Source organism: Oncorhynchus mykiss, unplaced genomic scaffold (genome assembly GCF_013265735.2).
Source record: "Oncorhynchus mykiss isolate Arlee unplaced genomic scaffold, USDA_OmykA_1.1 un_scaffold_377, whole genome shotgun sequence".
NCBI classification, from domain to species: Eukaryota; Metazoa; Chordata; class Actinopteri; order Salmoniformes; family Salmonidae; genus Oncorhynchus; species Oncorhynchus mykiss.
The window spans coordinates 73283-92194 of NW_023493824.1; the positions used below are offsets into that span (position 1 = coordinate 73283).

General features: G+C 41.7%; 1 protein-coding gene across 5 annotated transcripts in view; it reads right to left on the minus strand.

Moving 5' to 3' along the window:
- LOC110532439 overlaps nt 1-18912 on the minus strand; it is an 82677-nt gene that overhangs the window by 57192 nt on the left and 6573 nt on the right. Inside the window, exons 7-13 of one of the 5 annotated variants that reach the window (XM_036973985.1) lie at nt 18637-18811; nt 18496-18532; nt 16353-16597; nt 11726-16169; nt 11521-11599; nt 10819-10938; nt 9989-10211 (exon numbers count right to left, since the gene is read on the minus strand). The exons of 3 other annotated variants lie outside the window; for them this stretch is intronic. In XM_036973985.1, the coding sequence (XP_036829880.1) occupies nt 10057-10211; nt 10819-10938; nt 11521-11599; nt 11726-16169; nt 16353-16597; nt 18496-18532; nt 18637-18811 (5255 nt within the window). In that variant the 3' untranslated portion in view covers nt 9989-10056. Of the gene's footprint in view, nt 1-9988; nt 10212-10818; nt 10939-11520; nt 11600-11725; nt 16170-16352; nt 16598-18495; nt 18533-18636; nt 18812-18912 lie in introns of those variants that run through there. One more of the 5 variants, XM_036973986.1, reaches the window with a different exon arrangement.

Below are 18912 nucleotides of genomic sequence, written 5' to 3' on the forward strand. Positions count from 1 at the left end.
CAGTCCTTCTCCATGGATGACCTCCAGAGCCCTTTTTATATGAGCTCTGTCTGTGCCTTTGTGGCGGACGAGGTGCAGAGCTGCTTCCAGCCCCCTGCAGCCACCCTACCAGCTTCCAGCCCCCTGGCCGTTTCCACCACACTACCAGCTGGCATCCAAGCAGGTGAGTAGCAATGACTGAGCACTCTGACAGATGCCTGTTCAGATGACATCTAGGTGCCTTGTAGTAGTAGAGCTCACCGGGATTGTTGTCACCCATAACACAGGCCCGGCTTCTTCCCACCTGAATGTGGTGGACATCACCCCTAATACAGAGGCAGATCCGGCTTCTTTCCACCTGAATGTGGTGGACATCACCCCTAATACAGAGGCAGACCCGGCTTTTTCCAACCTGAATGTGGTGGACATCACCCCTAATACAGAGGCAGAGCCCATCTCTTCCCTCTTGGAGGTTGTGGACGTCACACCTGAAGAAAGGACTCTCACGATGGCCGTCTTCGCCACTCTGCCAGCTAACATCCAAGCAGGTGAGTAACACTTAGAGCACTCTGACAGGTGCCGTTTGTCATGACACCTTAGTAGAACCTTTCAACTGGCCAGTGTTTAGAAGCTACGGTTTGCATGTTCCTCTTTTTTCCCTTTCCAGAGGATGTTGCTGTGGTCATCTCGGATGTCACCCCACACGTCACCAAGGACGTGACACTGGATGTTCCATGCAGAGCTAGGAAAGGGGCAGTCCGGCGATTATTTTGCAGGCTTTGGAGGGCAGTGTGCTGCTGCGCCTGCCACAAGGAAGAGGAGGAACAATATTAATTATTCATCAGACCATCAGAAATGGGATTGAACCATAGACCATTAAATGATTTGCATTATAATTGGACTCAATTCTGCTTTTCTTCGGTTTACTACTTAAGTTCAGAAAGTTTCTATAAACGTTCACTTTGCAAGTGTGGAGTAGGTTGTGTAAATAAGTGGGAAACATCCCAATTTTAATGCTTTGAATAATTTACTTTGTACATTTTTTTTATTTTTATTTCACAACAAAAAACAGAGGGCGCTCAACCAAGTTCAGTTGAGGTGCAACCAAAAATTTGACTCATCAAAGGAAAAAGCGCAACTCTTGCTCACTATAAAAAAATGCGGCTGTCAAACGGCTATGCGGAAAAGGAGGTCAAAAGGGGGGTGAGTGTAACGGCTGGCTATTTAGCGGTGGTGCACGCTAAATAGTGTTTCGATCGGTGACATCACTTGCTCTGAGACCTTGAAGTAGTGGTTCCCCTTGCTCTGCAAGGGCCGCGGCTTTTGTGGAGTGATGGGTAACGATGCTTCGTGGGTGACTGTTGTGTGCAGAGGGTCCCTGGTTTGCGCCTGGGTCTGGGCGAGGGGACTGTCTACAGTTACACTCACTATAAAAAAAATATTTTATTCAGGCAAGGTTAAAAAATGTACGTTTCGGCCTAGTCTATGACGATATGCAAGGTGTGTAAAAGGGTGACCCAGACTCACCCTGGTTATTGAGGGTTGAAGACAGTGAAAAATGATCATTAAGTAAATGGGACTTTAAAGATTTGTATTCAATAATTGAAATGAACATGAATTTAAATACAATTGACTTGAGGATAATAGCAGGCAGGCTGACTGGCTAGCCCTGAAGGCCCTCTGCCTCTACCTCTGTGGTTCATCTCAACCAAGAGGTTGTGTGGGTTGTCTTTCTCTCTGTGGGTGTGAATCACTATGATGGGAGGGAGTCTGAAGTTCAATCTCTAGCGATGAGTGTGGGGTCTGTCCCGTGGTGGTGTCCCCCTCCTAAGGAGGAGCCACTGAGACGTGATGAGGCCAAGGATAATTACTCTGCAAGGACGGGATAGGACACATCACGACACTGCTGCTCATTCATATTCAAACACACCTCAGAGTACGGACGCAAACATGGACGCCCCCCCCCCCTGTACATATCAGAATCATACATTCGACAGCCACCTATTCCTCCACATGTATTGATCCCCCACTGCAAACATGTTGAGTCAATTCCAGATGCTGGAATACAGGTGCAGTGGGCCTAATATGTAATGATGTGATACCATGTGTACCCCATATCCTGTGTTTGTGTTTTTCTTTTTTAAACTTTTATTTAAACGGAGTCACACTGAAATTAAACATCTATTTTACAAGAGTGCCCTGTAAAAGTTGAAGTCATATTGAACAACTACCAGAGAGAACCTTCTCTACATAGGAATTGCATACCATGTTTTTTCCATACATCAAAATAATACTTTGTCAATTACTTACCTAGATAAGGCTCAACAAGGCCCCAGTTAATGGTTGCAAATATCTTATTTCAGTGCCAATGAGTTACACTGAGTGTATAAAACATTCAAACCTGCTCTTTCCATGACATATGCCGACCAAGTGAATCCAGGTAACGCTATAATTCCTTATGGATGTCACTAGTTAAATCCACTTAAATCAGTAAAGATAAAGAGGAGACAGGTTAAAAAATATATTGTAAGGCAATTGAGACATGGATTGTGTATGTGTGTCATTCAGATGGTGAATGGGCAAGACCAAATATTTAAGTCTCTTTGAACAGAGTATGGTAGAAGTTTGTGTCAAGAACTGACATGCTGTTGGGTTTTTCACGCTCAACACTTTTCCCTGAGTATCAACAATGATCCACCACCAAGGGGGGAAACTCAATAGGTGTTCTTAATGTTTTGTTCACTCAGTGTATATCAATTCCTAGCATATACTTTCATTTGTATGTGTACTGATACTGTAAATACACAAATTATATTAATGTTATCTACAATATATTATAATACCGTAAGCGTCCCTGCTGCAGGGACATTTCCTCCTACAATTGTGAGCTGATTTTCTTTACTTCAGCAATATTTTTTATCTTTGTTCATTTTTACATTTATTGTGTTTGGAATGGCACTGTTACTACAGGAGATGATGCTATCATAAAGTATTTGATGTAAGTATGTAGGATAATTACCCATAATGCTCACTGACTGAACATTCAAAATTACCATAGCAATTATTGACGCATTCACATCCCATCGGAAACTTGGAACCTCAGAGTTAAAATGAATGTACGTTATTAGCGTAGAGCTTCCTACTGGTTGATTCTGATACTTCACAAGTGGGAAACTTAAAATCATCATTCCATAACGAGTTAGTGAGTCAGAAATGTCAGAATTTCCTAGTTCGACTTGAATGATGTAGGGCAGGTCAGTAACCAAATTATTTGACTGTGCCCAGTCGCACACAGACTTTTATGGTCACACAAGTTGCCACCGGTGGATTCAAAATGAGTAGCCTAACAATTATTTACATGGCCCCAGGTACATTTGCAACCAACTTATTTTTCTGTGAGAAATCAATAATAGTTGCACGCACACATAGGGTAACAGTGAGCAATTGACAGTGAGCAATGAGCAAGATAAGCATAGACGGGAAGTTGACAATAGCTTATTATTAGTGTAAAGAAATTGTATTTCTATGGTTGCAGTCCTCAAAGATTGAATTGATTTGAATTGAATAAATCAGATCCAATGTGGGTGGGGTACCGCTAGTCACCATTATTATAATCACCATCTCAATCATTATCACCATAACATCATAGACTTATTCTGTATCTGAGACTCATCTGACACTACCTTAGACATACCTTAGACATGGCAGTCTGCAACTCAATATCTCAAGCCTGCAAGAAATCAGGTGGTTCAACATACTGAGATGACGAGAAGCTTCAGATCAGGCCCATTGGACCATCTTTAGGATTCGTTCTCACTTAAATGTAACTTTGTGCAGAAGATGTTACTGTAACAGTATAACTTTAGACCGTCCCCTCGCCCATACCCGGGCGCGAACCATACCTCTGCACACATCAACAACAGTCACCCACGAAGCATCGTTACCCATCGCTCCACAAAAGCTGCGGCCCTTGCAGAGCAAGGGGAACCACTACTTCAAGGTCTCAGAGCAAGTGACATCACCAATTGAAACACTATTTAGCGCGCACCACCGCTAACTAAGCTAGGGTTTCACATCCCATTACACTCACCCCCCTTTTGACCTCCTCCTTTTTCCGTGGCAACCAGTGATCCAGGGTCAACAGCATCAATGTAACTTTAGACCGTCCCCTTGCCCATACCCGGGCGCGAACCAGGGACCCTCTGCACACAACAACAGTCACCCAGGAAGCAACGTTACCCATCGCTCCACAAAAGCCACGGCCCTTGCAGAGCAAGGGGAACTACTACTTCAAGATCTCAGAGCAAGTGACGTCACCGATTGAAACGCTATTTAGCGCGCACCACCGCTAACTAAGCTAGCCGTTTTACATCCGTTACATTACTATAGTGTTATTTAGAATAAAAAAATTGTACTTTGTCAGGCGCCAAAAGGATGACGGGATGTCTCCCTGCTCCAGTGAGCTCTGCTGGCAGATCTTGCACACTGTTGGAGGAACAGGAGCCAAATGAGAGGAAAAAATATCCATGGTTGTTCAGCAATGAAACGTTCATGGCATAATGGAGATTGTCCTTCCCTGTGAAAAGAATAACAGCTGGGGTTTACTTTCACACTATTAGATAATGTAATACATTCTTTAAACCCATCAGAAGTGTAGTGCTTACCTCCATGAAAATATTGTTCCATGTTATTTATGGCTGCATTGTCCCAATGTTGACCACTTGTTCCAACTTGTGATGAGAAGGTCTTGATGAAACGATCAAGTCAACATTTTGTTAGAAATTTCAAAGATAACATTAACAATTGTACATGAGACAGTGCTTCCAGATATTGAGGTATCTTCCTTCTGAGGTATGTAAAAAAAATCTGGTGTGTGAATACTCACATGAAAGGTATCCATGATTCTAGATTAAGCCAATCATGTATGTGATTACCATCCTATGGGTCAGCAATGGAATGATTGCTACACAGCTTTCAGGAGACTTTATGTCTTGGGCCTGGATGAATCATTGAAATACAAGTAATATTGTGAATTTGTGATGAATAATTGCAATTGTAATTTGGAATATTCCATCAAAGTTATTTGTTTTGACAGTCAAAACAACTAACTCTTACGATTAATCACTTGACTTGAGTAACTTGAGTTGACGGAAGTAGCAACGTTATATTCTGACCTAGACACTGATTTGTGCAATGCCTAATGGATAATCTATGCATGTTATTGGCTCATCATAGTATATAGCCGAGGGTCTCATAGTCCAAAAACAGCATTGGCCATTGGACTGCTCAGTCAAAACCACCAACTCTTACGATTAATCACTTGACTGGAGTAACTTGAGTTCGGAAGTAAAACATTAAAAGTAGGCTATAGCTTGATGCATGTCCTTACCTTGGACAAACTTATCCAAAAGGCCTATCCAGTCGTGCTTGAAGATACCTTTAGGCAGATAAAAGCGCGGTACGGGTTGAGACACTGCTCGGTATTGTGAATCTGTAACACTGATATAAAAACACGTTTTCATTTATAATTTACACTGTAGAATGACCTGCAAGCCAATCCTGAATCTAGTTTTAAACAATACCGTGGGTTCCATGGAACGTCACAAACATATTAGGCCACTTGGGTCACAGATTACAGTCACTGAACATGGGTTTAATAGCTATAATGGCTATATGTACAGTATATGCACCATCGTATTGAATTGACATTACATTTACTGCACCACTGTAATTATGTAGCCTAATCCTATGAGGATCATATGTGAAATGTCAGATTCATGGCACATGAAAACATAATTAAATTGACTGCAGATTTAAAAATTCACTGTGACACAATATCCATGTAATTTCAATTAAATTACGTTGAACCAATGTGGAATAAACATTGAATTGATGTATGTGCCCAGTGGGAAGTGACCAATTCGAAATGATTGAATACATACAGTATTACAAAGAAAGAGATACAAAAATTGCTTAGAAAAGCTTGAAAAAAAGTCTAATTTCCCTGGGCCACCCAAAAGTAAAATGTATGTACGCATTACTGTACATTGCTTTGGATGAAAGCGTCTGCTTTCAAATCTCTGACTCTCACACATATTTACAATCTCACAATGTTTATTTCTTCCGCTTTCAAATTTGCGGGATTTTGTGAAGTAAATGATGCGCAGGAGAGCTCCATGAAATCAGTGACATTGTCAAGATGGCGACATGAGAAGGTGGAACATTTCTAGCTGAGGAACAATTTTGGGGTTTTCTGATAAAGTTTAGAGTTTTAGACTGCAGTTGCAATTTGTTTTTCGTTTTCACAAAAAATTATATCTAACCATACAATGAATCATTTTGTAATTAATCAAACCATTGACAAATATTTTTGACGAGTTCCAACGAACAAGCTAGCTATCGAAAAGTTTCAGCGTGTGTAGTTAAGTTAGCCTGCTAACGTCTTCATAGCTAGAAGCATGTAATCAGGACATGACCAAACTGTTGCTGAGATAATGGATGTTGAAACTTCCAAGGAGAAAAGAGGCATTGTTGAAACTCACTCATATGCTTGCAGTGTAAAAAAGGGGGGTGAATGCGATTCATACCTGAATACCCCAACCAAGGAGCAACTTCCAAAGAAGCTGAGAAGTGAACCATCAATGAGCCAGCTACAGGACAACATCGTCCGCATCCTCACGGCTAAAATCAAAGAGAGCGCAGATAACTTCATGAATTTGGTGTAAAAGAACACTGTCAGTATATTTAAGCTGATGAAATCGATTGATTTCAATGCTGAGGAAGTAAAAACTCTGAAGCAGCAGAACGCAACATTGAACATTCAGGTTGCAAAGCAGGAGCGGTAGTCGGAGATGGAGTCTTCGAATTTATGGAATAGCAGAAAAATCTGCTGAGAACATCGAAGCAAGAGTGAAGGACATTTGCAGGGTAATAGGAGGAGCGAAATGTTGTTGCAGGTTCTCTGGATGTAGTGCAAAGGCCTGGGTAGGCTGAGAGATGGCGAAAACAACCAGTGGTCATGAGATACATCTCCAGGACAGCGAGGGATATGACATGGAAAAGTGCAAAGAAACATTTATTTTTAAAGAAGAACAACCTGAGGTTCAAGGAGGATCTGACAGCATTTGACAAAGAAGCTCGGAATGTGGCCGATGATTGAGAGAGGAAGGAAGTAAGGGAAAAGTGCATACTTTGCGTGAGCTAAGGCTTTTGTTAATGGAAGGGAAATTCACGCTGATGCCTAGTTTGTTGACTGTTGGATTTATCAAGTCAGTTGTGCAGGACTGAGTTTCATTTGCATCTGATAAAACTTAGAGAGCATTGTTTGTGTGAGCCAAACTTTTTATATACAGTGGGGCAAAAAAGTATTTAGTCAGCCACCAATTGTGCAAGTTCTCCCACTTAAAAAGATGAGAGGCATGTAATTTTCATCATAGGTACACTTCAACTATGACAGACAAAATGAGGGGAAAGAAATCCAGAAAATCACATTGTAGGATTTTTAATGAATTTATTTGCAAATTATGGTGGAAAATAAGTATTTGGTCAATAACAAAAGTTTCTCAATACTTTTAAATACCCTTTGTTGGCAATGACAGAGGTCAAACGTTTTCTGTAAGTCTTCACAAGGATTTCACACACTGTTGCTGGTATTTTGGCCCAGTCCTCCATGCAGATCTCCTTTAGAGCAGTGATGTTTTGGGGCTGTTGCTGGGCAACACGGACTTTAAACTCCCTCCAAAGATTTTTTATGGGGTTGAGATCTGGAGACTGGCTAGGCCACTCCAGGACCTTGAAATGCTTCTTACGAAGCCACTCCTTCGTTGCCCGGGCAGTGTGTTTGGGATCACTGTCATGCTGAAAGACCCAGCCACGTTTCATCTTCAATGCCCTTGCTGATGGTAGGCTTTGTTACTTTGGTCCCAGCTCTCTGCAGGTCATTCACTAGGTCCCCCCGTGTGGTTCTGGGATTTTTGCTCACTGTTCTTATGATCATTTTGACCCCACGGGTAAGATCTTGCGTGGAGCCCCAGATCGAGGGAGATTATCAGTGGTCTTGTATGTCTTCCATTTCCTAATAATTGCTCCCACAGTTGATTTCTTCAAACCAAGCTGCTTACCTATTGCAGATTCAGTCTTCCCAGCCTGGTGCAGGTCTACAATTTTGTTTCTGGTGTCCTTTGACAGCTCTTTGGTCTTGGCCATAGTGGAGTTTGGAGTGTGACTGTTTGAGGTTGTGGACAGGTGTCTTTTATACCGATAATAAGTTCAAACAGGTGCCATTAATAAAGGTAACGAGTGGAGGACAGAGGAGCCTCTTAAAGAAGAGAGGTCTGTGAGAGCCAGAAATCTTGCTTGTTTGTAGGTGACCAAATACTTATTTTCCACCATAATTTGCAAATGAATTCATTACAAATCCTACAATGTGATTTTCTGGATTTTTTTTTCTCATTTTGTCTGTCATAGTTGAAGTGTACCTATGATGACAATTACAGGCCTCTCATCTTTTTAAGTGGGAGAACTTGCACAATTGGTGGCTGACTAAATTCTTTTTTGCCCCACTGTATATATATTTATTTTATGGCAGGGAAATTCGCACTGACACTTAATGTTAGCTTGATGGCTATTTGTTTTTACCAATCTATGGTACAATGTTATTTGCAATTGTATCAAAAAAAGATATATATAATTTGTCAACCACTTTGTTTTCTTTATTATTTTGGTTAGGTCAGGGTGTGACAAGGGGTGGTTTTGTCCTGTCTAGGGTTTTTGTATGTTTATGGTGTTGTTTACAGGTCTAGGTGTTTTGTATGTCTATGATTGCCTAGATTGGTTCTCAATTAGAGGCAGCTGTTTATCGTTGTCACTGATTTGGAACCATATTTAGGCTGCCATATTCCTTGGGTCATTTGTGGGTGATTGTCTATGTGATGTTGCATGTTTGCACGCAGTGTTGATAGCGGTCACGTTGTTATTTTGTTTGTTTAGTGTACTTTGTGTTCATTCGTCTTACATTAAAAGTATGTATTCACTACGACGATAGTGACAGTTACTTATCTTGAAATTGTTATATGCAAGGACGAAAACACGAGTGAATTGAACTTTAACCCCATTGAGAAAACAAAGAAGAAATTGAACCTCTGGTTGATGAGAGATATTTAGTTATATGGTCGGGTTTTATTATCCAACGCTGAAGGGTTATCCAGGTCGGTTTATGTCTCGTTATCACTTGACTTACCCCCTAAAATTGTAAAGGACTTAGATAAGATTATTTATAGTTTTATTTGATATCCACAAAAATGATGTGGATATATTGAAGCAACATCTCAAGACATCAGTCAGAAAGTTAAAGCTTGGTCGCAAGTGGGTATTCCAAATGGACAAGCATACTTCCAACGTTGTGGCAAAATGACTTAAGGACAACAAAGTCAAGGTATTGGAGTGGCCATCACAAAGCCCTGACCTCAATCCTATAGAAAATGTGTGTGCAGAACTGAAAAAGCTTGTGCGAGCAAGGAGACCTACAAACCTGACTCAGTTACACCAGCTCTGTCAGGAGGAATGGGCCAAAATTCAGTCAACTAATTGTGGGAAGCTTGTGGAAGGCCACCCGAAACGTTTGGCCCAAGTTAAACAATTTAAAGGCAATGCTACCAAATACTAATTGAGTGTATGTAAACTTCTGACCCACTGGGAACGTGATGAAAGAAATAAAAGCTGAAATAAATCATTCTCTCTACTATTATTCTGACATTTCACATTCTTAAAATAAAGTGATGATTCTAACTGACCTAAGACAGGGATTTTTTTACGAGGATTAAATGTCAGGAATTGTGAAAAACTGAGTTTAAATGTATTTGGCTAAGGTGTATGTAAACATCAGACTTCAACTGTACCTAGAAGTGCACACTATTCTTATTTTTTTAAATGTATCTTAAAAGTAAAAGTAATATAGTCAACTATACAACTTCTACTACTACTACACTTTATATCATCCAATAATATATCATGAAAAACACTCAACATGAAGAATTAATGCAATTATGTTAATTTCAAATATTTATTTTGAAATATAGATTAGGTGCTCTTCTTTTTATAGCAGGAAGTAAAGGGACTGGAAAAGGCTTTGCCTATAGCTGAAAACATCCTGGAAATGAGCGAACGCTTCCTTGGTTTCTTCTTGGTGGAGCATACACTCTCTGTTTGGCAGGATTCTTGATCTTTGACAATTGCTGAAAAAAAAATGTAAACATAACATTTTCTTTAACTGACCCTAGTTAGTGTGAATAATTAGTATTGCATTATTATTATTTAAATTGTAATATTCTACATAATTTACAAATGTAGGCCGGCAGGTAGCCTAGCAGTCTCAATCCGCCTATTTAACGCAGAAGTGTTACATATGCCCCCCCCCAGGGCTTAGTGCCAAAAAGAAGGGGATAAAAACATGCAATATATATATATATATATATATATTCGTCAACTTATATCTCTCAAATTTAAGACAGACACTTCAGTTCCATGTAGTGAATCTGTTATTCAATGCGTTTGTATGGGCAAATAGCAGTAAGGCCGATACAAACCCCTCGGCCTAGACAGGGCTTAGACTCGTGTGGGTTAATTACAAAGGTGCAACTCGTGCTGGAGACAATAAAAGGCCACGCTAAAATGTGCAGTTTTGTCACACCACACAATGCCACAGATGTCTCAGAGACTGAGAAAAATAGGAGCAAGGAAAAACGCTGGTTGACTTGTTTTGAGGGAGCGTGCAATTGGCATGCTGACTGCAGGAATGTCCAACAGAGCTGTGGCCAGAGAATTAAATGTTTGTTTCTTTACCATAAGCCGCCTTCAATGCCGTTTTAGAGAATTTGGCAGTATGTCCAACCGGCCTCACAACCACAGACCAAGTATATGGCGTCGTGTTGGCTGTAGGGTTATGGGGTGGGCAGGCATAATCTACGGACAACGAACACAATTTCATTTTATCAATGGCAATTTGAATGCACAGAGATACCGTCACGAGATCCTTAGGCCCATTGTCGTGCCATTCATCCACCACCATCACCTCATGTGCATGGTAATGTATCGAAAGGCCTGCATACTCACCAGACATGTCACCCATTTAGCATGTTTGTGATGCTCTGGATTGACGTGTACAACAGCGTGTTCCAGTTCCCACCAATATTCAACAACTTCGCACAGCTATTGAAGAGGAGTGGGACAACATTCCATAGGCCACAATCAACAGCCTGATCAACTCTATGCGAAGGAGAAGTGTCACACTGCATGAGGCAAATGGTGATCACACCAGACACTGACTGGTTTTCTGATCCATGCCCCTACCTTTTTTTAAGGTATTTGTGACAAACAGATGCATATCTGTATTCCCAGTCATGTGAAATCTATAGATAAGGGCCTAATGAACATATTTAAATTGACTGATTTCCTTATATGAACTGTAACTCAATAAAATCTTTGAAATTGTTGCATGTTGCGTTTATATTTTTGTTTAGTACACATTTGAGTGTATTGACTTACCTGTTTCACTGACGGCAGGGGTCTGGTTCTGGGAAGGTGTTGGAATGCAGTGGTTCTTCTTGTTGACCTTCTTTGTACACTGGGTAACAAACAGTCATTTGTACAGTAGGAGAAATTGCACACAAAAGGTATCAGTGTTTACCATCATACTGTACGTAATGAATAAAAATAATCTTTATAATTTGTATTTTGATGACATATGTACCTTTGGGTTGAGTCCACAGAGAGAGCTGAATCTTCCTCTCTTCTTTTCCTTTCTACCAGTTGTTGGAAGCCCAGAATTACCTACCTCGTCACTGCCAAGTGCATTGTGTGATGACAACTGGGTCATGGAGGGAGGTGAAGAGCTAGCCTCATTGCATTTAGTTAGTAGTTCCCTAGTTAATGATTTGACCAGGGCATCGTCAAATGCATAATCCGTTGACTTCATTGCAACCTGGAGCATCTTCTCTGACCCAAATTCTTGAAGAAGCCCCTTGTAGACAGCCTTGAAAATCTTTTTGATTTTCAGATTCTGGGGGTAGGCTTGAGTTGGTTCAAGGCCTGAGGTGCCACAGAACTCAGACAGAATCCTCTTTGTGAGAACTCTTGATGTTTCACCAATGTCAGAGGATTCCAGTAATGTGATAGGGGTGATCATTGACAGCAATCTAACAATCAGTAAAAGTACCAAAGAGGTGTAGTCATTGCTAGTGGAGTCAAATGATGCATGTGTATCAGAGTCCATGGCTGATGGAGTTGATGGATACACAGAGACACTACACATCTCCAGATCTTTGTTGTCCATCTTGGATTCCACCTCTCCTAAAACTTGAATATCCACAGTTCCACCGTTGTGTGTGCTGCTGCTGCCAGACAGAGAGGTTCTAGGCAATGATTTGGCACTAGACTGACGGCTAGTGGTCATGAGAGCCGGTCTGTCAGAGTCAAGTGTTCCAGCATCAGTTGGGGACAACCCATTGATTATGTTCATCAACTCTGATAATTCTTCTGATGAACTGGAGGCCACAGAACAGGTATCCATGACCTGATTGACCATTATATTGGTGAAAAGGCTCTTTGTGTCACAGTAAACCTGTGAGGAACTAATGGAGATGGCAGAAGAGCTCGGGATAAGCTGACTTGTGTCCTGCAGAGAACCATCAGAGATGACAGTTTGGCAGAAATCGGATCCTTGTGATGGTGGAGGAAGCCAGAAGACAATCTGCTGTAGCAGACGTTTTATTGACTCCGTAGCAAAGGAGTACACAAGGTCAGATGGAAACTCCCTGGATTCTTCAGAAGCATTCAATCCTGTCTTCAGCTTCAAAAGAATAGAGTCAGACACGCTCTTGCCAGCTGGCACAAAAAGAGCCTGGGGGGTGTTGTGACTTTTTATGAGCTCATAAACTTTGTCAGTGAGCTCATGTGAGAAGTTCTGAAGACCGTCCCTGGGGCTGAGTCTCGCAAGTCTTCTTGTAAAAGAAGTGACATCATCTGCAGTTGCTATGTGTTCCGTATCTTTTCTTGGAATGACCTCCATAACAGTGTTAACTATGGCAGAAATGGTTTGCCTTGTGTAATTTGTTGACCCTTGTGAATGAGTTGAGGAGTCACTCATATCAATGACCGAACTCCTAATGATAGGACAATAGATTTCAACAGGCCACTCATTGGGGACTGGAGTGCCTGGAAGAGAATTTGTAAAATCACTCTGGGACCCTCTGGTCATGGCAGAGGTGATGGACAGGGAGGACTTTGAGGAGGATGGCCGGTGTATCTCATTTCCATCAGTTCTCACCATGTCAACATCCTCCAACATGGAGCCCACGATGGAACAAGTCAAGAGGCCTTTCTCTGAGGTGCTCATCCTCTCTGACATAGACACTCTGCTCTGGATTGTCATCAGAGTCTGACTAATTAAGGTTTTGGAATAATTTACCATGCTGGTCTGGCTGCCTTCATGTTCACTGTAAGTCATTTGTGTAGAAGTAGCTGTTCTGCATATGGATTCGGCATGTTTGGGGGCCTCAACCACATTGTCTAGGAGGACCGGTTGTTGCTGGGCAAAAAAATCCTTGACCTTGGTGAACACATTGTTGAACAGGTTAACAGTGCCTGGCCAAATTATCTTTCCTTTCACATTGGCCCCGTTGTGAACACTGACAGGAAGGGTTGAAGCTGACAGGGATCTCTCTAACTGGCCAGACACTGAAGCATCAGACATTTTAGTCATCTGGGTGAAGCTATTAAGGTCTTTAGTGATGCTTATGACAATGTTGGATGCTGCAGAATTGGTGTGCAGAGAAGAGGTGAACAAAGATGGAGTTCCACTCTTCTGAAGGATTTTGACATCACTTTCATTACTGGACTCTACACTTCTACCATCAAGGTTGGTATTTACAATGCCAATTAACCCTGATTGAAGGATCCCACCAGCCATATGTGAGGCTTTAGTTTGAAACTCCTCAGTACATAGTTTGTCAAAGGCTGTGGATTTAAGACTTCTAGAGGATGCCTCCTCCTCAATATTGTTGATCTCACCATGCAAATTGTCCTGTGTATTGACAGCATAGTCATAAACAAATAAATATGATTTGGAGGCGGCAAGGACGTCAATCTGAGAAACAACGGCATCCAAAAGCTTGGACAGGTCTTCTGTATCTCCTTTTAGGCTAGATATGCATTCCTCCATGGATTCCTCGGAGTGATACACAGTGAGGATCTGACTAATGACCTCCTTGGTACAGGTTTGAAGGTCTGCTTGGATTTCAAGAGAATCACTACTACAAGTCACCTGAGAATCTAAACTTTCACTAGGAGCCTGTTTGAGAGTCTCATTATGTATTGGTGTAACACCATCGATGACCTTTACAGAGTCTTGGCAGGGAGTGAGAAACCACCTCAGCATTTCTCGAAATCTATGATATATAATACGAGCAGCAGAAAGGGTGCTCACTTTTGACATTTTGAAATTTTCAGAGTCATGTGCCTGCATGGACTGAACAATAGTCTCCACATCTGTTACAAAAGTGTCCAGCAATTTAGATGCTTCCGAGTCTCCCAGTAAGCTGTTTGTAAAGGGGTTGACAGATCTCAGAGCTTCACTCACTGCCTTTCTAGCCTTTGTCTGGAAAGACACACTGGAGAGTTTCTTCATATTTATAACTGGAAGACTCTGGGTAGATTCACTGTTGGTGGTGCTGTCCTGCAGACCAAGTGGAAAAGTGAGATGGGAGAGACATTGTTCACTGTCTAACAACTCAGATGGTGAGGCGGAACAAGAACTGGTGAAATCATTCAAGTCAGACATGATGCCATCCACAAATAGAATGGCCTCCAGAGACTCTTCAGAATCACACTCTCCAACAGAAGATGAGAACTTCTCCATCACCTCAGTCTTATACAAGACTAGAACCTGGCTGGCAATCGCTTTTGCGGTGTCAAGGAGAACTTGGTCTTGCAAATACTTTTTGAGAGCCAAGAGAGGTTTTGGGGTCTCACTTTGTCCTTTTTGTTCATTCATAGATGAGGAGGTTATTAAAAGTGGTTTACAAGAAATGGAGTCCGATGTGTCAGCCTCACCATTACTGGAATGACCGATGTCCAGGCACAAAGTTGGAACCATTGTGAAAGAATCTTTTGTGCTCTCCACAAATGTACTTGCGAGATCCCCTTTTTCTGGACAGGTAAGGAGCCTCTTCAGCGTATTTTTCATGTCGTAGTAACAACCAACAGTGTAAGACCAGATCTTACTTTGATGGTTTTCAAGAAGGATCTGCTCACTCTGTGCAGGGGAGCAGGATGCCCTGATAGACTGGGTAAGATTGTCCATGTCTGAAACAAAGGTACTTACCAACTCAGAAGCCTCAGGGTCAATCATAAGGTCTCTGATCTCACCTATCCTAGGAGTTGGACTAGATGATGTAGTGCCAGAACAACATGATGCACAACCCCTGAATCTTTTAACGATCTCCCGGATCGATTCAGTGGCCTTGGTCTGAAACTCCTCAGTGAGTAGTCTGTCCATACTTTGTGTTGACAGACAAAGACTAGATTTGGTACCTTTGATATTGAGGTTGCTCTCTCCTTGTTTTAGCATCTCCTCAGGACTTTTACAAGCTTCAAGCCTCTTCATATGGTCAGCAACAACACAAAGCAGTTCCCTCTTGTCGGGTTCATTTTCCTCCTTATTGCTGAAGTTCAAAACAGTGCCACTGAGGGCTGTCATGACCTGTCCTGTTAAATGTGTCATATCCACCTCAACACCATCCTCTCTGAGAACAACACTCTGCTCAACACTCTTCCCATTAATGTACATCTGAAGTATGTTGGAAATGCCAGACACCATCTCCTCAACCACCTTGGTGCTGGAGACACCACCACTGGCAAAAATGACAGGGGACATTCGCCCAGAGATGGGAGTTTGGATGGCCACAGAGATGATGGAATTTACTTTCTTTGACACTTCTCCAACAATAACCCGGGATAGACTTTGAGTGTCTACCTGGCCCTCTCTTTGGATACAGAGGACATTGTTCAGCGACTCTTTGAAGGAATCCTGGACACCAGTGAGGAGACTGTCCTCAGTGATCCCAAAAAAGTCACTGAGTGGCTCAGATGAAATAGACTCACCATCTCCCTGAGTATTTGGCAACAATGTCTGAGACCTTTGAGAATACAAAGCAAACAATACAGCATTCCATATTCAATAGTGGATACTGTAGTCACATTAATGCATAATTCAGTAATCAATTAAATTGGTCATTAAGAGTAAACTGTAACACAGATAACAAAACATATTTTCACAAAATGGGTTATGAATAGTTATGAAACCGAATGACTGAACATACCCATTACGAGAGGAGCTTGATTTGGCCGTGCAAGACCTTGAGGATTTGCTGCTGCCTCTCTTGCGAACCTTCAGGTTTGTGCTAGAGGATCTCTCTGATTCTGTCAGAGACTTGCCGGATACTGGAGACACATGGCTGTATATCCGTACAAAACGGAAAATTGCAGGGATGATGACCTCCAGGATGGCCTCAGATACAAACCGCACAATCTCCAGGCACATCTCTGCAAGCAATGCCCTCATCACCTGTAGGATTCGAAACAGTGTAGGTAGATTACGCATAGCCGGGCTCTGAAACCAAGCTCCTCAAAGAGATACCAACAATCTCACATAAGTTCATGAGAATCATGAAAGTGGCATACATTGGAAAGCATGAAAAGCAGTAGGCTACTAAAAAGCTCTTTGTATATAACTGTTTGTGATAATGTGGATGATACTGTAGATAGATAAAAGGCTTGTATCTAATTTTCTTGAAACATCTATTAATATACAGTGCCTTGCGAAAGTATTCGGCCCCCTTGAACTTTGCGACCTTTTGCCACATTTCAGGCTCCAAACATAAAGATATAAAACTGTATTTTTTTGTGAAGAATCAACAACAAGTGGGACACAATCATGAAGTGGAACGACATTTATTGGATATTTCAAACTTTTTTAACAAATCAAAAACTGAAAAATTGGGCGTGCAAAATTATTCAGCCCCCTTAAGTTAATACTTTGTAGCGCCACCTTTTGCTGCGATTACAGCTGTAAGTCGCTTGGGGTATGTCTCTATCAGTTTTGCACATCGAGAGACTGACATTTTTTCCCAATCCTCCTTGCAAAACAGCTCGAGCTCAGTGAGGTTGGATGGAGAGCATTTGTGAACAGCAGTTTTCAGTTATTTCCACAGATTCTCGATTGGATTCAGGTCTGGACTTTGACTTGGCCATTCTAACACCTGGATATGTTTATTTTTGAACCATTCCATTGTAGATTTTGCTTTATGTTTTGGATCATTGTCTTGTTGGAAGACAAATCTCCGTCCCAGTCTCAGGTCTTTTGCAGACTCCATCAGGTTTTCTTCCAGAATGGTCCTGTATTTGGCTCCATCCATCTTCCCATCAATTTTAACCATCTTCCCTGTCCCTGCTGAAGAAAAGCAGGCCCAAACCATGATGCTGCCACCACCATGTTTGACAGTGGGGATGGTGTTCAGCTGTGTTGCTTTTACGCCAAACATAACGTTTTGCATTGTTGCCAAAAAGTTCAATTTTGGTTTCATCTGACCAGAGCACCTTCTTCCACATGTTTGGTGTGTCTCCCAGGTGGCTTGTGGCAACCTTTAAACAACACTTTTTATGGATATCTTTAAGAAATGGCTTTCTTCTTGCCACTCTTCCATAAAGGCCAGATTTGTGCAATATACGACTGATTGTTGTCCTATGGACAGAGTCTCCCACCTCAGCTGTAGATCTCTGCAGTTCATCCAGAGTGATCATGGGCCTCTTGGCTGCATCTCTGATCAGTCTTCTCCTTGTATGAGCTGAAAGTTTAGAGGGACGGCCAGGTCTTGGTAGATTTGCAGTGGTCTGATACTCCTTCCATTTCAATATTATCGCTTGCACAGTGCTCCTTGGGATGTTTAAAGCTTGGGAAATCTTTTTGTATCCAAATCCGGCTTTAAACTTCTTCACAACAGTATCTCGGACCTGCCTGGTGTGTTCCTTGTTCTTCATGATGCTCGCTGCGCTTTTAACGGACCTCTGAGACTATCACAGTGCAGGTGCATTTATACGGAGACTTGATTACACACAGCTGGATTGTATTTATCATCATTAGTCATTTAGGTCAACATTGGATCATTCAGAGATCCTCACTGAACTTCTGGAGAGAGTTTGCTGCACTGAAAGTAAAGGGGCTGAATAATTTTGCACGCCCAATTTTTCAGTTTTAGATTTGTTAAAAAAGTTTGAAATATCCAATAAATGTCGTTCCACTTCATGATTGTGTCCCACTTGTTGTTGATTCTTCACAAAAAAATACAGTTTTATATCTTTATGTTTGAAGCCTGAAATGTGGCAAAAAGTTGCAAAGTTCAAGGGGGCCGAATACTTTCGCAAGGCACTGTATCTATGAATAATTTTCAAGGTTAAGGGACTTACAGGGTCCATCCTGCCAATGCTTAACTGCCTCCATTGCCTTTCGGAGATAATTAGATGTTTTTAGCACCAAAAAGCACACCAACACACATACAATTTATAAAATCATTGCATTCAAATACTACAACAGAAGTTTAGACATACTCCTCAGTAAGTTTTTCCAGAAACCGGATGATAACCGGGTTGAAAGCATCCGGATTGATTGGCGGGAGGTCAAGAGCCCTGGTCTGACAGGCCCTGGAGACACACTCATTAGATTGTCCCTGGTGAGATGTCCCCTGAACTGTCATCCCAGAGAATTCCACAGATGTAGAGGGACCTGTGTGCAAAGCAGCATTCACCAAGGTAAAGAAGTCAGAAAACATGTAACCTTCTAAGGCAAGTATGTATTAGCCAATTTTGTGTACTTTGTGAAGATAA